We start from the raw sequence: 16,658 nt of genomic DNA, 5'->3' as shown, positions 1-16,658 counted from the left end.
CTTCCTTCTTTTTAAAGAGTACAGAGCAGGTCGCTGCTTTCTGTCGCAGTCTGCATGAAATGAACCCTTCTGATTCAAGTGCTCATCCTCCGGAATTTACAGGACCCCAGCTGGCCACAATGAGACAACTCACAGATGCAGATAAACTGCGAAAGGTTATCTGTGAACTTCTTGAGACAGAACGCACCTATGTCAAAGTAAGGGGTCTCTGTGTTGTTTCAGTCTACTAACATTTCTCCTTCTTCTGGAAAGTTTTGTTAGTTTATTCTCTAATACTTCAAATTTTGTTTCATGCGTGTATCTCTTAGTTAACTTACATTCAAATCTACAATCTGTCCCTAGAATAGTAACTTAAACCTCTGAATTAAGTAGACTTTCCAAATTCTTACGCTCTCATTTTGAAGTTACTTAGCTGGTGTGCAGAGGAACACTGCTCAATAAAATCCAGTATTGATTTTGTAAGTAAAACTGTCTAAATGTTCCCTTTTACTGTCTTAAATTCTATGAAATCCAACTGTTTTGTCTCATGCATGAAAAAGAAAAATGAATAGACTAGGTAAATGGTAATCTTTGCCACTTTGATAAATATTCAGAGGCAGTTTGAGGCACCAACATGGGAATCTTTTTCTGAATTTTTAGGACTTAAATTGTCTAATGGAGAGATACCTGAAGCCTCTACAAAAAGAAACGTTCCTCACACCGGATGAGGTATGTTAACTGTTGCTTATCTTTTTTGCTAGGTAGCTTACACACACCTCTCTGCTCCACCCACCCCCCCAGCTTGACTTGCTTGTCTGAGCAAGGGCTATGGAGAAATTTTGAATTCCGTTTCTTTTGAAGTAATGGACTGAGTAGAGTATAAAGATACTTCTCAGTAATATATAGTGTCTAGGGTTTTTTTTTTCCTGACATCACACTAATTATACAATTGGACTGAGGATTACTGAAGTTCTAGAGAATCTGATTTAGCCACAAAGTGATATTTTCAGCATCTTGCTCTTTGTTTTTCCTCTTATCAGCTGGATGTTCTCTTTGGAAATCTGACTGAAATGGTAGCATTCCAGGTAGAGTTCTTGAAAACTCTCGAAGATGGAGTAAGGCTGGTTCCAGACCTGGAAAAGCTTGAAAAAGTTGAGCAATTTAAGGTAATCTCATTGTTTACATTCTGAGTAGTCCTTTAACACTCTCCATCGTATTTGTATGACTACTGTCACTGGTCATGTAAAAACCTACATCTACTTACACTTGAGAATAATTTTTAGCTAATACTGGAGCTGTTTGAAAAAATTACTGCTGCAATTGTAATTTATGGTACATTTAGCCACACAGAGCACTAGAAATCTGTAACACTGTGTGCTTTTAGACGCTATTCTTGCCCTTCTGCCAGATTTCTTGTCTCGGGCTGTCAGGAGAAGCTAGAAGTGGAAAGTTATGTAAAACCTTTGTCCTGACAAGTCTAATGTAGTAGTTCAGAAGCCCACTAGGACTACAGATCAGAACTGTAAATTGAATTCTGTATTTGGGCTTTTGATGCGTAGTGGAACTATATGGCAAAATGCTTCAAACTAGCAGCAGATATGCATCAACGGTAGAAATGTAAACTAAAGGTATATAAACATCATTAAAAAAAATAGGAAAATGTGGAAACAGAAATTTTGTTTTATTTCTGATGCTGTCAGGTACTGGATGTATGGCAAGTAGCTAATACAGTGTTTTGTCTTTGGGGAATTTTACTCTTGCTTTGAGCACTCACCTTGGTAGAGGACAGGATGTCTTGATGAATAATAATAATAATTCCACTGCGATTGCTCTTCAGCTAACATACAGCCATGGAAGAACTACTGAAAGAATTTGTCTTTTTGTGCATGTATGGCTTTGCCAACAGGTGCTTGTTTAAAATAAGCATCAGTCATGAATGCTGCCCTTGCGTAACTAGAACACAGCTTTTGCTTAGTAGGAAATGTGTCCTTAATAGAGAAGCACAGAGACACTTTTTTTTGGTGGAGGAAGCCTCTGTGGCCACTGTACACTCTGAGCTTTAAGAGTGTGGAGGAAGCCTCCTTATGGAGAGAACTCTGTATTCTGAGTGCTGCTGCTTCCACCTCTTTCCATAAAAAGCATATCAACTTCACTTTAAGTTCTGTCCTATGGGCATAGTCTGAAAGCATTGTGTGAAATGGGACTTTAGGATCATGGTTTCAGTTCTGCAGTTACTTTCCTTCTGCTGACTGTAGGTAAGCTGCCCATGTGTTGTCTTGCCCTCCCCACCCCACATTGTCTTGTTCCTAAGTGGCAGACCAAACGCTTGACAGTGGCATAGACATCTTAGGGAAAGATCATGTTTGGCCCTCAACACAAACTCATTTTCAAGAGAGTGAAGACCTTGGTGTGTTTGTGCAGGGGGATAATAGTCTTGCTTGTAGCTCCTTAGTGTCTTGATCCATTACAAAGCCAGATACAACCAGTCCTTTTTGTGGCCTCTGGTCATTACTTACATCAATGAGGTTTTAAGGTCAGGCATTTAACTACAGTTCTAGAGCTGTCAACCTAATTCCCTCTATAGTTAGTGGTGTCTCTAGACTGTCCTAACTGGAACTTGGCTAATGATTCGCATAGCCTGAAACCAGACACTAAGGTTAGGCCTGTTTCATGCTAGATGGTGTGAAAACACTCTACGAGCGTGTTGTCCTGTCATCCAAAAGCGAACTGGAAACTTCAGGTGACCTGGCAGAAGGGAAAATAACTGGCTTTCATGTGCTTTTTTCTTCTAATGCTTTCTTTTTTTTTTTTCTTTTTTTCTTTTTAATCTTAGAAAGTGTTATTTTCCTTGGGTGGATCCTTTCTTTACTACGCTGACCGGTTCAAGCTGTACAGTGCCTTCTGTGCCAGCCACACAAAAGTCCCCAAAGTACTGGTGAAAGGTAAGAGCCATGTGCTGGACAAACAGACCTGGGCATGCAGAGAGAGAGATGCTGCAGTGATGTGTTGGTTTAGGCTGGTGCAGGTTGTCTTTGTGGGTGGTGAGAGGTGGCCTCTGCACCCCAAGCCACGCAGGGCAAGTTGTGGCAGAGGAACGGGAGCACACGTGTGCCTGGTTGCTCTCCAGGAGCCTTTGCGGTAGGGAAGTAAATCCATCTGCCTGAGAGGCTTGCGGAGAGCTCTGTGCCATGGGTGTTCTTGGACCACCATCGATGTAATGATACCCAAGAAGCCCATTACAAGAGGTCATTAACTTAACGTGTAGTTTTTCCCCCCACACTTCATTTACTCTCACCTGACGTGTTCAGTTTCTCTTCAGTCATGTGGGGAGTGGAAAAATTTGATAAATCAGCGATGTGGCATGTGCTAATGGATCACTGTGTACTTTGGAAGCAGGAGCGGTGATACTTTTAATGACCTCTGGATCCTCCTAGAGTTTGTGCTGTGAATCCTTGCTAGTCACAATCCCACTGAAGCTCCGGCCAATGTGGTTGAACGCTGACAGCCACTAGGAAAGGATCAGCCTGGGGGAATGTTTTATGGAAGCTGTCTAAATATTTTAACTTCACTGTGCTCTCTCTCCCCTCTCTTCTTCCTCTCACCTTGCTTCCAATTTGCCTGAGAAGTTTCCATGTATGAATTCCTAGTAGAGCTTGGGTTGCTGAAATGGAGATAAATGAACTGTGGTCTGGCTTATAAATGCTCATGGGCCTCCTTGCCTTGGAGTGATGTTTTTTTTCCCCTGTGGAAGTGTTAATCTCTTAGAGTTATCAGTGCTCCATGCAATTTGTTTTTGGCCAAGACATTAAATAAACAAATGGTTTCAGTTGTAGGAGCAATGCCACTAAGAGATGAGCTCTTAGTTTTCAAAGAACATCTGGATGTGTGACAATTAAAAGTTTTGGGTTTGGTTTTTTTGTTTGTTTGTTTCTTGTTTGGGTTTTGGGTTGTTTTTGCTATGCACGTTCTTTTCATTTCTACTCGTAAACTCTTATTTACCGTGCTGCAAAGAATACTTGGCAGCTCTGTGGAATATATGAATAAACGATTTGTTGCTATTCACATCCATGCTTTCTTTCAGCGTTGTTAGCCCTTAATGTTAAGGCTGCAGACTAGGCAGATCTGGTGGTTTTGTTTTGCTTTTTCATTGCTGACTGTATTTATAAATGAGGAATGGTTGTGCCTGAATCACGGCACAAACAGAACTGAAAATTTTATTCTAGTGATAAATCTCTTTAAAAGCCTGGGAGTATATTTCAAGTGCAATTTGATGTTCTCAGCTGAGGTGCAGGTGGCTTTTGGATTTGAAACTGAAGTTGCTTTATTGAAATCAGGTGACTGTCTGCAAAACACCCACCCAGCCTCAGTAGGGGACATGGCTCAAACAAAAGCAATTGTATGGAATTGTTCCTGCACTGAATAACTTGAATATCTAAAAATACCACCTTCTCCATACTTCCCTCCCTGTACAAATTTATGTTCTAGCAGAGGGAGCAACAGAGAAAGTGGTATTTTTATAAATTCAGTAGCAGTCACGTAGAAAAGATGGTAGCAATCAGGTGTCCAGTCTGCCTGTGCTCCCAAAATATGTTGTACTATCACAAGTTTACTGCTTCCTGCCTCCTTACTAGCTCTTGGTTTTTGTTGTCGTTGTTCAGTACTGCATTGTAAATTTTAATGAGGTAATAATAACCAGACTTGCCAATATTGTAGGTGTACCTGTCAGGCTAGACTTATGAGTACTGACTTCTTACAAATACCCAAATTGAGCCTTTTCTTAAAGGAAACAGATGATTAAAACAATTTATGCTGCCCTAAAATAGTTAGAAGGCCAGAAATACTGCGGAGAGTGAAATTAAAAACTGCACATATTGGTAGGGTAGGTGGGTGTCGGATGTTAAATCATACATAGCATATCTGTGGCAAAGTGTCAGTAACTCAAAACCTCAAGTGCATAAATTTAATACTGTGGATCTGATAAATCTGCACTTCTTTGCAAAATGTCTCTGGATAAATTAATTTAAAACTGGAAAAGTCACTTTATCAGAGCAGCTGTTATGATTTTTGATTTATCCAATCACTTCATTTTAATCTTACAGCCAAGACAGACACTGCTTTCAAGGCATTTCTGGATGCTCAGAATCCCCGACGGCAGCACTCATCCACGCTGGAGTCTTACCTCATCAAACCCATCCAGCGAATACTGAAATACCCTCTCCTGCTGAAGGAGCTCTTTGCTCTGACTGATGTAGACAGTGAGGAACATTATCACCTTGATGGTAAGGAGCTAACCGATGTTGCTCTTCCCCGTTCAACCGCTGATCTGGAATCCTCTTCCTCCCCCTTCCTCTCAGGCTTAAAAATACCTTTTGTCTCTTCCCCTGTCTCTCTGTATTTCTTCTAGTGGCCATAAAAACAATGAACAAGGTTGCCAGCCACATTAATGAAATGCAGAAAATCCATGAAGAATATGGGGCAGTGTTTGACCAACTCATAGCAGAACAAACAGGGGAGAAAAAAGAGGTAACAGGATGATCAAATTTAAGAGGAAAAGGCTGGTTGTTTTGTACCTGTAGCGTGAATTGTACATTAAATTGTATCAAATATTTGCCTTTTGTACTATGTCATTTAAGTGGCTCCTGATGCGAACGGATAAATCCCAATCCAATTAAAAAACTGCTTTTCCACGTATTGTTCAATAAATGGGACCAACGTAAAGAAGTATTGGGTTAATTCACCTTCAGTGTTGCGCTTGGGTCAAAATCACATCCCAACCTGCAGTTCACTATTTTGATGTCAATGTGTTAGCTGTCCTCATTCCACATGAATAGTCTCACCCCACCAGTCTGAGTGGACTGGCATGCTGAGGCAAGTCTGTACTTAGCTCTGTAATCACTTTAAAGAGATCAAAATGTGAGGTGTGGTGTGTGAGAAACTTCTGTTTCTCTTTTAGAAAGTGTGTTAGTGGGCTTATTATGTGAGACAGCCCTGGGCTTTGGTCTAGGTGTCTCATATGGTGCAAATGGAAACACATGAAGATCCAGTGTGGTAGAGTCCTGGCTGACCACCTCGGAAACCTGTAAAAGGTGTCTTGAAGTTTGAGGCTGATACCTGGACTCTCCATTTACTGACAGAACATAGGTCTGCAGTCCAACGACAGAGTGAAAGAGAGTGGTGCACAGTAGGGGGGGAACAGAGGAAGGTCAAGGGGGACTCAAGGAAGAGGTAGAGACATACTAAAGGGCCAATGGGAGCAGCGATGTAGGTGAAGGCTGGAGAGAGGCATGACTGTATGAAGTAATGGTAACGGGGTTTTGCCAACAGCCAGGGTGAAGAACAAACATAAGAGGCATTGGGCTACAAGGCAAAGAAGGTCTGGGACTGAGTAGTGTTGAGGAAGCTTTGGGTGCGAGAGCTGGATAGCAGCAGCAGGAAGGAGGATCAGATGGTGGGTAGAGAGCAGAGTGTAGGGTTGGTGCTGGCAAGCAGTGGTGGAGGGAGTGTGTCAGGACATCTGTTGGGAGAGCAATTGTGGTTTGGTGTTAAGCTGGGAGAGGAGACTAAATGCATATCTTAGGGTTGCTCTTCTAACTGGGGAGACCTCAGGTTGTTGTGCTGATGGTATCCATGGCGTCCTTTGGCAAAAGTCAGACTTCACTGAGAGGAGGGGGGAGGAATGGGATAACATGGCCCCTAGATTGGGGATAGCCCTTGATTTGTCGCTCTGGGAGACTGTAAGTCAAAGTGAAAGATCGGGTTGCTGCAATGTTAGTAGCCGTCTCCCATCAGTTGTTGAGAACTCCTTTATTAGTCCATTTCCACCAATGTAGTTTCCACGGATGAGCCTTTGGGCAAAATCAAGAGCCATAGCAACTGTGGGGAGGAAGTGCTTTGACCGCTTCACATGATGAGGTCTCCAAACTTTACCTCAAACTATGTGTGCATGATGGGGCTATGCTTAAATGTTCAAACAAAACAGAAATAAACTGTAGGGAGAAAGGTGGACAAAGGGAAAAAATGCAGGGAAAGCATCTGGGTTTTGTCCTGACTTCCCACCAAATTACAAAAGCGAAGCTTTGAGTTTGACTTGTAATTTGTTCTCACCAATTAAAGATTTACATGCATCTGTTGCTGTCATAGTCTGTTTGCACATGCTTGCAGTCATCCGATGAAATATTCCAAAAGTTTGCTTGTAGGGTGTTTATTTGTTTAGGAATAAACTTCAAGCAAGTTTTCTTGAACTGAAAATTCAGGTAAGCTTTCTTGAACTGAATACACATTGTGTCTTTGTGCATATGTTTGTATTGGCAGGTTGCAGACCTTTCGATGGGGGACTTACTCTTGCATAATACAGTGATATGGCTCAATCCTCCTGCTTCACTGGGGAAATGGAAGAAGGAACCTGAGCTGGCAGCATTTGGTTTGTATCCTAGTAGTTTTATTTTAGGCATCTGAAGATGCCTAAAAGACTGTTGACTGTGCCTTAGCAGATATTTATTGAAGGTAGTTGAGCATTGCCTTCCCCAAGGTTGGCTGGAACTTAAAACCCTATTTGTCTCTTTGCTGCAACGGTCAAACTCTGTTCTGTGTTCATGTAAAGCTAGTGAAGACTTTGGAGATGACTGCTGTAGTAGTCCAAGAGTTTCTTAAACCCATATACAAGGCTATGAATTGAGAGCTGTATAGAAAGGTATTTGTCTCTGAAAAGATACAGTTTGGTAGTCTGATCAATGCTAAGTAACTCTTACTTCACGTCCTGTAGAATGGGTTGGGGGCTTGCAGAGGCTTTGCCTTTTTTCCTCCGTGCCTTTTGGCGGAAAGAACTTGTATGTCTAAGCTTTCAAAAGTGCTTAAAAGCTAAGCCAGGACTCCCAGTGAATTGCTTTGGAGTGGTCTGTTTCCCTTTGAGTGGTCCGTCTTGGGTGGCCAAACTGGAAGTTGAAACTGCTGTTGGCGTAGATCTCAAGGTCTTTCCACTGCATTGAAGTACGGTCCCTTGGAAAGGCACATGATTGCTTATATTGGCTAAATCACATTGTTTTTACTTTTAGAATGTTATCAAGTAATGCAGAGTGTGCTAAGTTCTTTATTGTTCTTAAATTTCTTTACATGCAACAGGCTTCTTCCTTGTTGTGGCCAGAAAGTGATGCTGGTTAGGAAGCCAGTGATTTCTATTTTGGGGGATTTTTTAAATACCAGATAATGAATGAAGACTCTTTCAGCTTTGCTCTGGAAGAGCGTATAAAAATTGACTGCTTTCCTGTAAGCTGGAAAAGCACCTGGTCATACCCTGAAGCTGAGTAGCCTCATGAAAGCTGCTAGGAATGTGCAGCAGCTCTTAAATACTCCAAAAATTGGTTTTATAAAATGTCCAAAATTGTGTCCATGCAATTGAATGTGAAAATAAAGGGTGCACTTGAGGCCTGAAGAAAGAGTTCACAGGGAAAACTGGATTCTTGAAAGACAAATTCCAGCTCCATGTGGATGTTATTTGGCAAAAGGGGAACTGAATTACACCCCCACCTGCCAGTGGTGCTCACTTTTTAATTCAATGTAGATCACTGTCCCAGCTGGGAGGGGTTCAGATTCTGTCCAAGTGCAGTCTCATCTGCTGAGTGGCTGCATGTAGCTGGGTGCTGCTTATTTGTCTGAGGTGAACTTAGCCAGGGGGATTAAAGTTTTCTAAATTTTTATGTAGAACTGTTGCTGTTTGAATAATTGTTGCAATAACTGGTAACTTAAACTCTTAAGTTTCAAGTGACTTTGAAGTAACCTGGTTTTCCGTGGCAAAAGCTGTTGAGCTTGGGTTTTTTGGGAAGAATATGCAAGAGGGCTGGTAGGTTTGCTCCTGCCTTCCCTCCCTGACTCGGGTGAGGGCTGCCTGAGGAGTTGAAAGGTCTGTGCGCTTGGGCATAGAGAAGACCCATTCCGAATGTTACTGACTACATGGATTTTGTTTCTAACTTTCTCCTCCAGTGTTCAAAACTGCTGTGGTCCTTGTATACAAGGATGGTTCCAAACAGAAGAAGAAACTTGTAAGTTGCATGGACTATTTCAGTGATACTGTGTGCATTTGTGGTGCTACGATCAAGACTTGCTTTCCATAAAGCTGTGGCGCTAGAGTGTGCTTTTGCATATGTGATCCTTGTTTTCTGCCACACAGCTGAGGCTTTGGGTAATGCTGAGTGGCCTGCTGTTCAGCCTGGGCGCAGCAGTCTGCAAACATTCGTGTAGTTTTTCCTTTACTCTCTGCTGGACTAGTCATCCACGTTGCCTGCCACATCCACTCCATGCTGTGGAGTGGACTTTCATGAAGCAAGGTATCACCTTGAACATCTCTCTTGTGTTTGACTCCCTGGTCAGTGTATGTGAATCAAATGTGAGAGCTGATGTTTGTCAACTTTCTTAGTGAAACACACCGCCCTCACTTCAGTTCTGGCTGTGGCAGGCCACTGAGCAAGTGCTGGCTGCTCTCAGCTAAATTAGGTGTGCCTACAGCATGCATCGGGATTCTACTGGAGTTTGGGATTAAAAGTTAAAGCTAAGTTTGGCAGTAAGCACATGCCTTGCTACAATAGGGAACATAGTTTATAGTATTACAGAAAACTTTTTGATTCCTCCATATGACAGAAACCAAAGTGTGATTTGAAATGCTTGTATGGTGAAAGTCAGCTGGCCACAAGGTAACTTCGGAGTGACTAAAGCAAAACTAACGCATCTTTGTGAGCATGTGTGCACTTGGAGGAGAGGATGCAGCACTGATCTCAAATGACTTTTGAAGGCATTGATAAGAGTTGATTGGCCTAATGGTTGTTTTTGTCTAGATTATAGCAAGATCTTCATAGATAGGCACTTCAGTGACACTCGTTACTGATATGTTGTAGTGAGAAAATAAGAACTGCAACAAGTGTCTAGCTGGACATCCTCAGCGCAAAGCACAGGAGGCTTTTGTCTCTGGCTATTCCAAGGTGTCTCATTTCCTAACGGTATTTTGAAATTCTTCCAGGGAGGATCACATAGAGCTTCAATTTATGAAGACTGGGATCCATTCCGCTTTCGCCACATGATACCTTTAGAAGCACTGCAGGTTCGAGCATTGGCAAGTGCAGGTAATATTCCCGCTGCATGCATTTGGCAGGGTTATTAATGTTTGGTCTGGGGGCATTCACTGACCAGTCTTTGTCCTTAGTATGTGTGCACGCAGTATCTGGGGCCTGAAAAGGGAACCCACAACCTCAGCATCCATAATAGCCCTGGAGAGAGATGAAGGGGCAGAAGCTCCAGTTTTGTATTTCCAGCTTGTCAGTACTTTTCTGAAGTCAGGCGGGGTTCTGGAGAAACAGGGCGAAGTTGTTGCTGGCTCTGGTTCACTCTGTTCCTCTTCTGGAGACTAGAAAGCAATCTTGCAGCTGTGGGACAGCAGAGCTAGTGAATTTTTGTTCCTGTGGTTGATGGCTTCATGTGAAGCTTACAGTATTAAGAATTTCAAAATTTTAAACCATTTGCTCCCTTTCTAATGCATAATTGAAAGTAGAAAGAACATAGGAGGTAGCTGTAAAATGTGACAATACTCTGTGGAATACCTGAAAATCTGGGTTGGGTTTTGGTGCTTTTTTTTTTCTTTCATATTTTTATGGGACTTAGTGCATATAAAATACTCCTAGATTTTGGCAAGTTTAAGAGTTGTTTCATTAGTGGCACTTGCCCACTGCTGCCTTTCAGCCTTGAGTTAGTGCTATTTGCCGTGTATTACGTGTTATCCTGGATGGTCTTAAACCATTTTGTCAGGATTATGGAAAAAATACTCTAATTGAGGTTAAATATGAGAAACTGTTGTATGCGGTTCTGCTTACTTTTCACTTTAGATGCAGAGACGAATTCTGTATGTGAGATTGTCCATGTTAAATCTGAGTCTGAAGGCAGGCCAGAAAGAACGTTTCACCTTTGCTGTAGGTAAGTGTGTTTCCCTATTTGCAGTTGCGGCTGCATCTCTGGATCCCAGCTTGCCTCTGTCTTTCCTATAAGACAATCTGGGAGCAGCCAGTAGGGGAAGTGGGGAGAGGGTGTTAAAACCTTACTACTGGCAGGCAGAAGGTTGTAAAATATATTACAGTAAAGGCATATATTTGATCAGCCTTGCACCTTTATAGGAATATCCTTGTTACAATTTTCCTTTCACAAATTGACATCCAGTTGAACTCCGGCATTGGACCTTTATGTTAGGTAGCTGCTACTGTGTTGTGTTCAGCCGGTACCTTTCATGCCACCAAGTTCCAACCTCTGCTCTTAGGGCATTGCTCTTTCCTTAAGTAAAACTTGTCCGTCTTCATTGGGGTGGTTGACCTGATGCGTTTTAGAGTTCAAATAAGAACTTGGTACACAAGTTCACCAGGGTCCAACAGAGCTGATACCAAGTCAGTTCCTACTGCTAGGTAGGAGAGAGTTGCAGGACTGCTGCTTGGTGTGTGTTTACAGGAGACAAATAGATTTACTTAGCCACCATAGGTCAGCTTGTTGTGTATTGGACAAAACTAAGTGCCTGTTTGGTATTGGAGGAAAAGGAAGTCTCAAGAGGGGTGAATGGCTAAATATTTTGTTAGTGAAGAGTGTATTTGTTTCCTTGGGTGTCCATTGCAATGACTATAGATTTAGCTTTGCTTTGAAAGTACTGTGTTAAATTGAGTGTTCCCTGGGGGAAGTGCATGCCAGTTGGTTCGCCCTGTTGTAAATTACAGAACTGGTCATTATTTATCTCACAGTGTGTTTTCAGCAGTTCCCAAGAGATAACTCTGCCTTATGCACTCTTGCCTATTTTTCAGTTCACCAGAACACAGGAAGGACTTTCTGAAGGCAGTGCACTCGATTCTGCGGGATAAACACAGAAGACAGCTTCTTAAAACCGAAAGTTTGCCCTCATCCCAGCAATATGTTCCTTTTGGTGGAAAAAGATTGTGTGCTCTAAAAGGTGCAAGGCCAGCCATGAACAGGGCAGGTACTGTAGGGCTACAGACTTTCAAGATCCCAGTAACCCCAGCACCTTTGTAGGGCTTGTGGTGGTGTCTGTTACTTGTATATTAGGATTAGCATTCTCTCCTGTGTATGTAAAAACTGCTGGTTTTCCATGCTTCACCTCCTTGAGAGCCTTAAATTGCCTCTATCTACCTTGCTTTACACTCAAGGCTCAGCTTCAGAGCAGTCCTTCTGGCATGGAAGGAAGAAATGGGATTCCTGTCAATACCGATTGGCTGTGCACTTTAGTTGGAAATGGGTTTCAGCTGAACAAAGCAGAAGCCTGCTGCATATTTCTTAAAAGCATGTACAGAATTTTGAGCTAACCCTAGCACTTTTAAACTAAAATGCACAAGAAAAATCAGCTTCCCTGAGAGAGTGGCTTGGTTTGAAGAGATAGCTTTGTATGTCCTCCATTTTGGCCTTTTCAGCTCTATTGCTAAAGGCCTCGTGCTTCTACCTCTCACATTTTGAGAGGCATGCACTTGATACTACTATTTTTGTAATGGCCTGTCCTAAACTATGGATTTTCCTTTTCAGTTGACTTCAGGCAAAAGCAATGAGAAAATCCCAGGGAAAAACATGTTTTCATTTTCAGAACACTAGGTGACGGAGGGAAGAAACATTCGCTTCTGACTGAAAAGTACACAGCACCGCTGCGTGTTTTGTTCTGGTCTGTTATTTATTGGTTTTTTGTTTTTGTTTTTTTTTTTCTGCTCATTAGATCCAGCAATATAGACAACCAGGCTTTCTGTTCCTCTTCTGTAATGGGCAGGCCAGACCAATAACATTTGCAGCATGGCTTCTCACTCGGGGTGTTACTAGCCATCTGCCTCAGAGACACTTAAAATCGTAAGGAAGAGTCAAAGGAGGGCCAAAATGCAACTGTTTTACTACAGTGGTTCTTCAGTTGGCCTGTGGGGCTGATCTGCTCTAGATGCCAAACCTTCTTTCAGTTTGGCTTGTTGGGGCACTTGCATGATGAATTCTGCAGAGATTAAAGTCTCTTCTAAGAGTCCAGACCTCTCACTACAGTTAAAATTTGCAACTGCTGAGCTGTTGTACTTAATGCATGTTTTGAGGCTCAGGGATATGAAAATGTAATCCCTGCCCCCAAGCTGCTAGAGTTTAATAAATACATACTGGAAGTGCTAAGGTGCTGTTTAGTGGAAGGGGACAAACTATAACCTCGGAGTTCACCTGCTTGCGATGGAGCTACGTGTGTGTGCACGTAAAGCACTGGAATGCCTGCAGGTCCTTCGGCTGCAGGATTCGTCCTCTGCTTTGCCTCACAAGCCTCTTATGAAGATGTTCCAACACAGAAGATGTGAATTTGCTAATTGGGCCAGTTGCAAAAGCTAGTAGACCAGCTGATGCTGAGTAAGGAACTTCTGAAAGTTTTTCTCTTTTGGGTTTTTTTGGGTTTTTTTTTTGTTCCTTTTTTTTTTTTTTTTTCTTTTCTTTTCCCCCTCAGTAGGGAGGGAGAGGGGAAGGGAGTAGCAGAGCCTAGACCAGGAACTTACTTCCCCATAAATAATGCAACAATTGCAGCATCTTCAGCACCGAGGTAGCTACTTGAAAACCTGTAGTGTTGCTCTTACCCCAGACAAAGCAATTTCCCATACTGAGGTGTAAAGCTAGCTGCTTTTCGTGGTGTGCTGACAGCAGGGCACTGCGTGTGAGAAGCTGAGCTGAACAGATGCACTTTGTGCTGGCTGGCTGGCTGCCTACCGCTTAGGAGGAACAGTAATTGTGGGCCATTATCCCAACTGTGGATCTGAGTAGCAGAAACTCCTTTTTCAGCTGGAGAGAGACCTGTGCTGAGGAGCTGAGTGAAGTGTGACTTGCCCGCAGGGAGGATGCCGAATGACCAGGTCATTCGTGAGAGTCTGCCTGCTTTGTGCCTAGCGGTGTTAAATAAAGGGCCCCTGGAAGACTAACTTTTTAAAGAGAGTTGTACCATGTGTAAAAAGCCTGTGGGGTTTTATCTTTGTGTGTGCGCAGTGTCAGCCCCAAGCAAGTCTCTTGGGAGGAGGAGGAGGCGGCTGGCCCGAAACAGGTTTACCATTGACTCAGATGCCGTCTACACGAGCAGCCCTGAAAAAGAGCCCCAGCAGCCCACGCACAGTGGGGACACTGACCGCTGGGTAGAGGAACAGTTTGACCTTGCTCAATATGAGGAGCAGGAGGACATCAAGGAAACAGACATCCTCAGCGATGACGATGAGTACTGCGAGGCCATGAGGGGCGCCGTGGCCGACCGAGACCTTCGGGAGCGGCTGCAGGCAGCCTCTATCACGAGCAGCCAGCCGTGCCGGGGAGACCGCCTGCGCCCGGCCATGGACACGCACGCCTCCAGGATGACCCAGCTGAAGAAGCAGGCGGCCTTGTCCGGCATCAACGGCGACGTGGAGGGCCACGGTGAGGAGGTCATCTGGGTTAGGCGTGAAGACTTTGTCCCCAGCAGGAAACTGAACACGGAGCTCTAAACCGGTCCCCTTCCCCGCCTGGATGCGTAGGTCTCCCCGTCCTGCCCTCCATCCCTCCCTCCTGCTCCCGCACACCGCGGAGAGCCGATCCCGATAGATTGCACACTTGCACACACCATTTCGGCAGCTGAATTGGTCCGAAGCCATGCGGCCACACTTTAGGCAACTGTAAAACGCTCAAAACCTGGAACGGAATAAGCTTAAGGTCCTGTCTTACTTTACCAAGGGCTTTCACACTATTTTATTTATTCTAAAATAATCAGGGGCTGAAATTAAGTACGGGGAGAATATCATCACTGGAAAACAGATTACTCTGGATGTCTTAACCTACGTGCAGCAAACTAGCTTAAACCATAGCACAACGAACAGAGGGTTTTATAGCCGTAAAACAACAGTCGTAGGTTCATCTCCTTAATGAGGAAACTGCCTTTTTAAATGTGTACAGTTGCAGTATTCTTATTACTTTTTCCCTCTTTAAATGTAAGAGAATATACATGTATTTTAGGAATGTGTGAGGAGAGGTTTGGGATTTATGTTGTGTTAAGTCCTCTTGGTCTGTGGCTGGTCTAATTTAATGTCAATGTTGGAAGCTCTAGTTTTACATAATATTATAAAGATGCCAAACTCTCTTAAAAGAGATCCAAATTTAACACTTGAAGAAATATTTTTTGTATTTTACCTGAGATGCAGGGGCACAAAGGGATAAGAGTTTTACAGTGTTAGCGTAGCTCCACGTCTAGGATATGAGGCTAGCTTTTTGCCGAGGGTTAGGAATGGTGGTTTTATATTAAAATATGAACTGGAAACTCTTATTTAGGTATAACTTTCTTCAGGAAGAGGATTATTGTATATGTTTGAGACTGGAGTTTAGTTAGATAATAAAAAGAATAAAATAAAATTACGTGACTGAATTGTAGTGGACCAAACCGACCCACGGTGTAACCTCGCTGCAGCCAGTGTAGCAACATCACAGGTCTGTTTGGTCCACTCTTTCTGGCAGAGTTTGGGCTTAGGGGACAGGGAATTCATGGCCAAAAAACTGACCTCATCCACTCTCCTATTGTGGGTGAAACTAGTGTATTTTAATTCCTTTATAAAAGCTTTTCCACTGCAATAGAGTAGGAACAAGTTCTACACAAGCAAACCTCCTTAACATTTGAAATCTTTTATTTAAACATCTAAAACAGGGTAAAATGCGACTAAAATCTTGTGGTTTTTAAGTAGACTTACAAATACGAAACACAAAATAGCACTTTTTTTTAAGATTTATATAGCTTTTCCCATTTCGGTGTCACCTATAGGAAAAAAGGAAGATTATATGAAAAATTTTTTTTTTTTTTGTTGGTATCTGTTGATGTTTGACACATCAGTAGGTACTTTGAAAACCTGAAATTTTATAATAGCTTTAGGATTATATTTTATAAAATCCACTCTGACTATATTTTAAAGCATAACAAAAGTTATTCCCCCCAGAAAAATCCATCACTGTCTTTGTGTCCCAGCTAGCATTCTCCCCTTGCCCCCCTCCCCCTTTCTGGTTTCTGGTGCACTATACTTGATCTTATGAAAGCTTTCTCTATTAACTTTTTGCTATCTTCTGATTTCTTTTTCGTAAAAGCTTTAGAAAGGTTTCTATACCCTTTGTATTATCACATCGTTGTTTTATATCATCCACCTGTCAGTTGTGTCCCAGCATACTAGAGAAGCGGAGGTTTTAGCTGTCCGATGCTGTACCCAGCGGAATACAGTCAGCGCTGAAATACTGGAAGGCTGGTACTGGGAAGGTACCGTTGTTCTTGTACATAATGTCATGACATGTCTATGTCAAAGGTTCTTATATATTTCTTTTATAAGCTGAAAGAAGGTCTATTTTTATGTTTTTAGTTCTATGAATGGAACGTTGTAAATGCCTGTCAGAAATAAAATACTGGAAAAAAAAAATACAAAAGAGTGGTACGTGTACGTGTGTGCTCCAGGACAGGTGCCTCTCTCAGCAGAGGCAAGCAAGGAAGCAAGTCCTACAGTAGGTGAAGCTCTTAGGGTCACTCTCCTGGCTTTAATAGCCTGTAGGGAGTCTCTTTAACAGTAAGGTTTCGACCCTTAGTGGTGTGAGCCCTGTATCATGTGCAGATGCTCCCTCAGAATGCGTTCAGCCTGTCTCTGCTGTGGTTTTTGGTGAGG

The 16,658-nt window shown here is 42.7% G+C and overlaps 1 protein-coding gene across 8 annotated transcripts in view; it reads left to right on the top strand.

Annotated features, from left to right (window-relative positions):
• Positions 1-16,425, top strand: part of TIAM1 (TIAM Rac1 associated GEF 1) — a 193,767-nt gene extending 177,342 nt beyond the window's left edge. For 7 of the 8 annotated variants that reach the window (XM_064470549.1, XM_064470522.1, XM_064470513.1 and 4 more), the window contains 12 exons: positions 18-197; positions 640-708; positions 1,020-1,145; positions 2,813-2,921; positions 5,079-5,258; positions 5,384-5,502; positions 7,291-7,399; positions 8,956-9,014; positions 9,986-10,088; positions 10,845-10,932; positions 11,799-11,971; positions 13,993-16,425. In XM_064470549.1, coding sequence (XP_064326619.1) covers positions 18-197; positions 640-708; positions 1,020-1,145; positions 2,813-2,921; positions 5,079-5,258; positions 5,384-5,502; positions 7,291-7,399; positions 8,956-9,014; positions 9,986-10,088; positions 10,845-10,932; positions 11,799-11,971; positions 13,993-14,477 — 1,800 coding nt within the window. In that variant the 3' untranslated portion in view covers positions 14,478-16,425. Of the gene's footprint in view, positions 1-17; positions 198-639; positions 709-1,019; positions 1,146-2,812; positions 2,922-5,078; positions 5,259-5,383; positions 5,503-7,290; positions 7,400-8,955; positions 9,015-9,985; positions 10,089-10,844; positions 10,933-11,798; positions 13,369-13,992 lie in introns of all 8 variants that reach the window. The other variant, XR_010375875.1, reaches the window with a different exon arrangement.
• Positions 16,426-16,658: the final 233 nt, after the last annotated feature.

Source organism: Phalacrocorax carbo, chromosome 1, assembly GCF_963921805.1.
Source record: "Phalacrocorax carbo chromosome 1, bPhaCar2.1, whole genome shotgun sequence".
In the NCBI taxonomy this organism is placed as follows: domain Eukaryota; kingdom Metazoa; phylum Chordata; class Aves; order Suliformes; family Phalacrocoracidae; genus Phalacrocorax; species Phalacrocorax carbo.
This window is presented reverse-complemented; position numbering and strand designations above follow the sequence as displayed.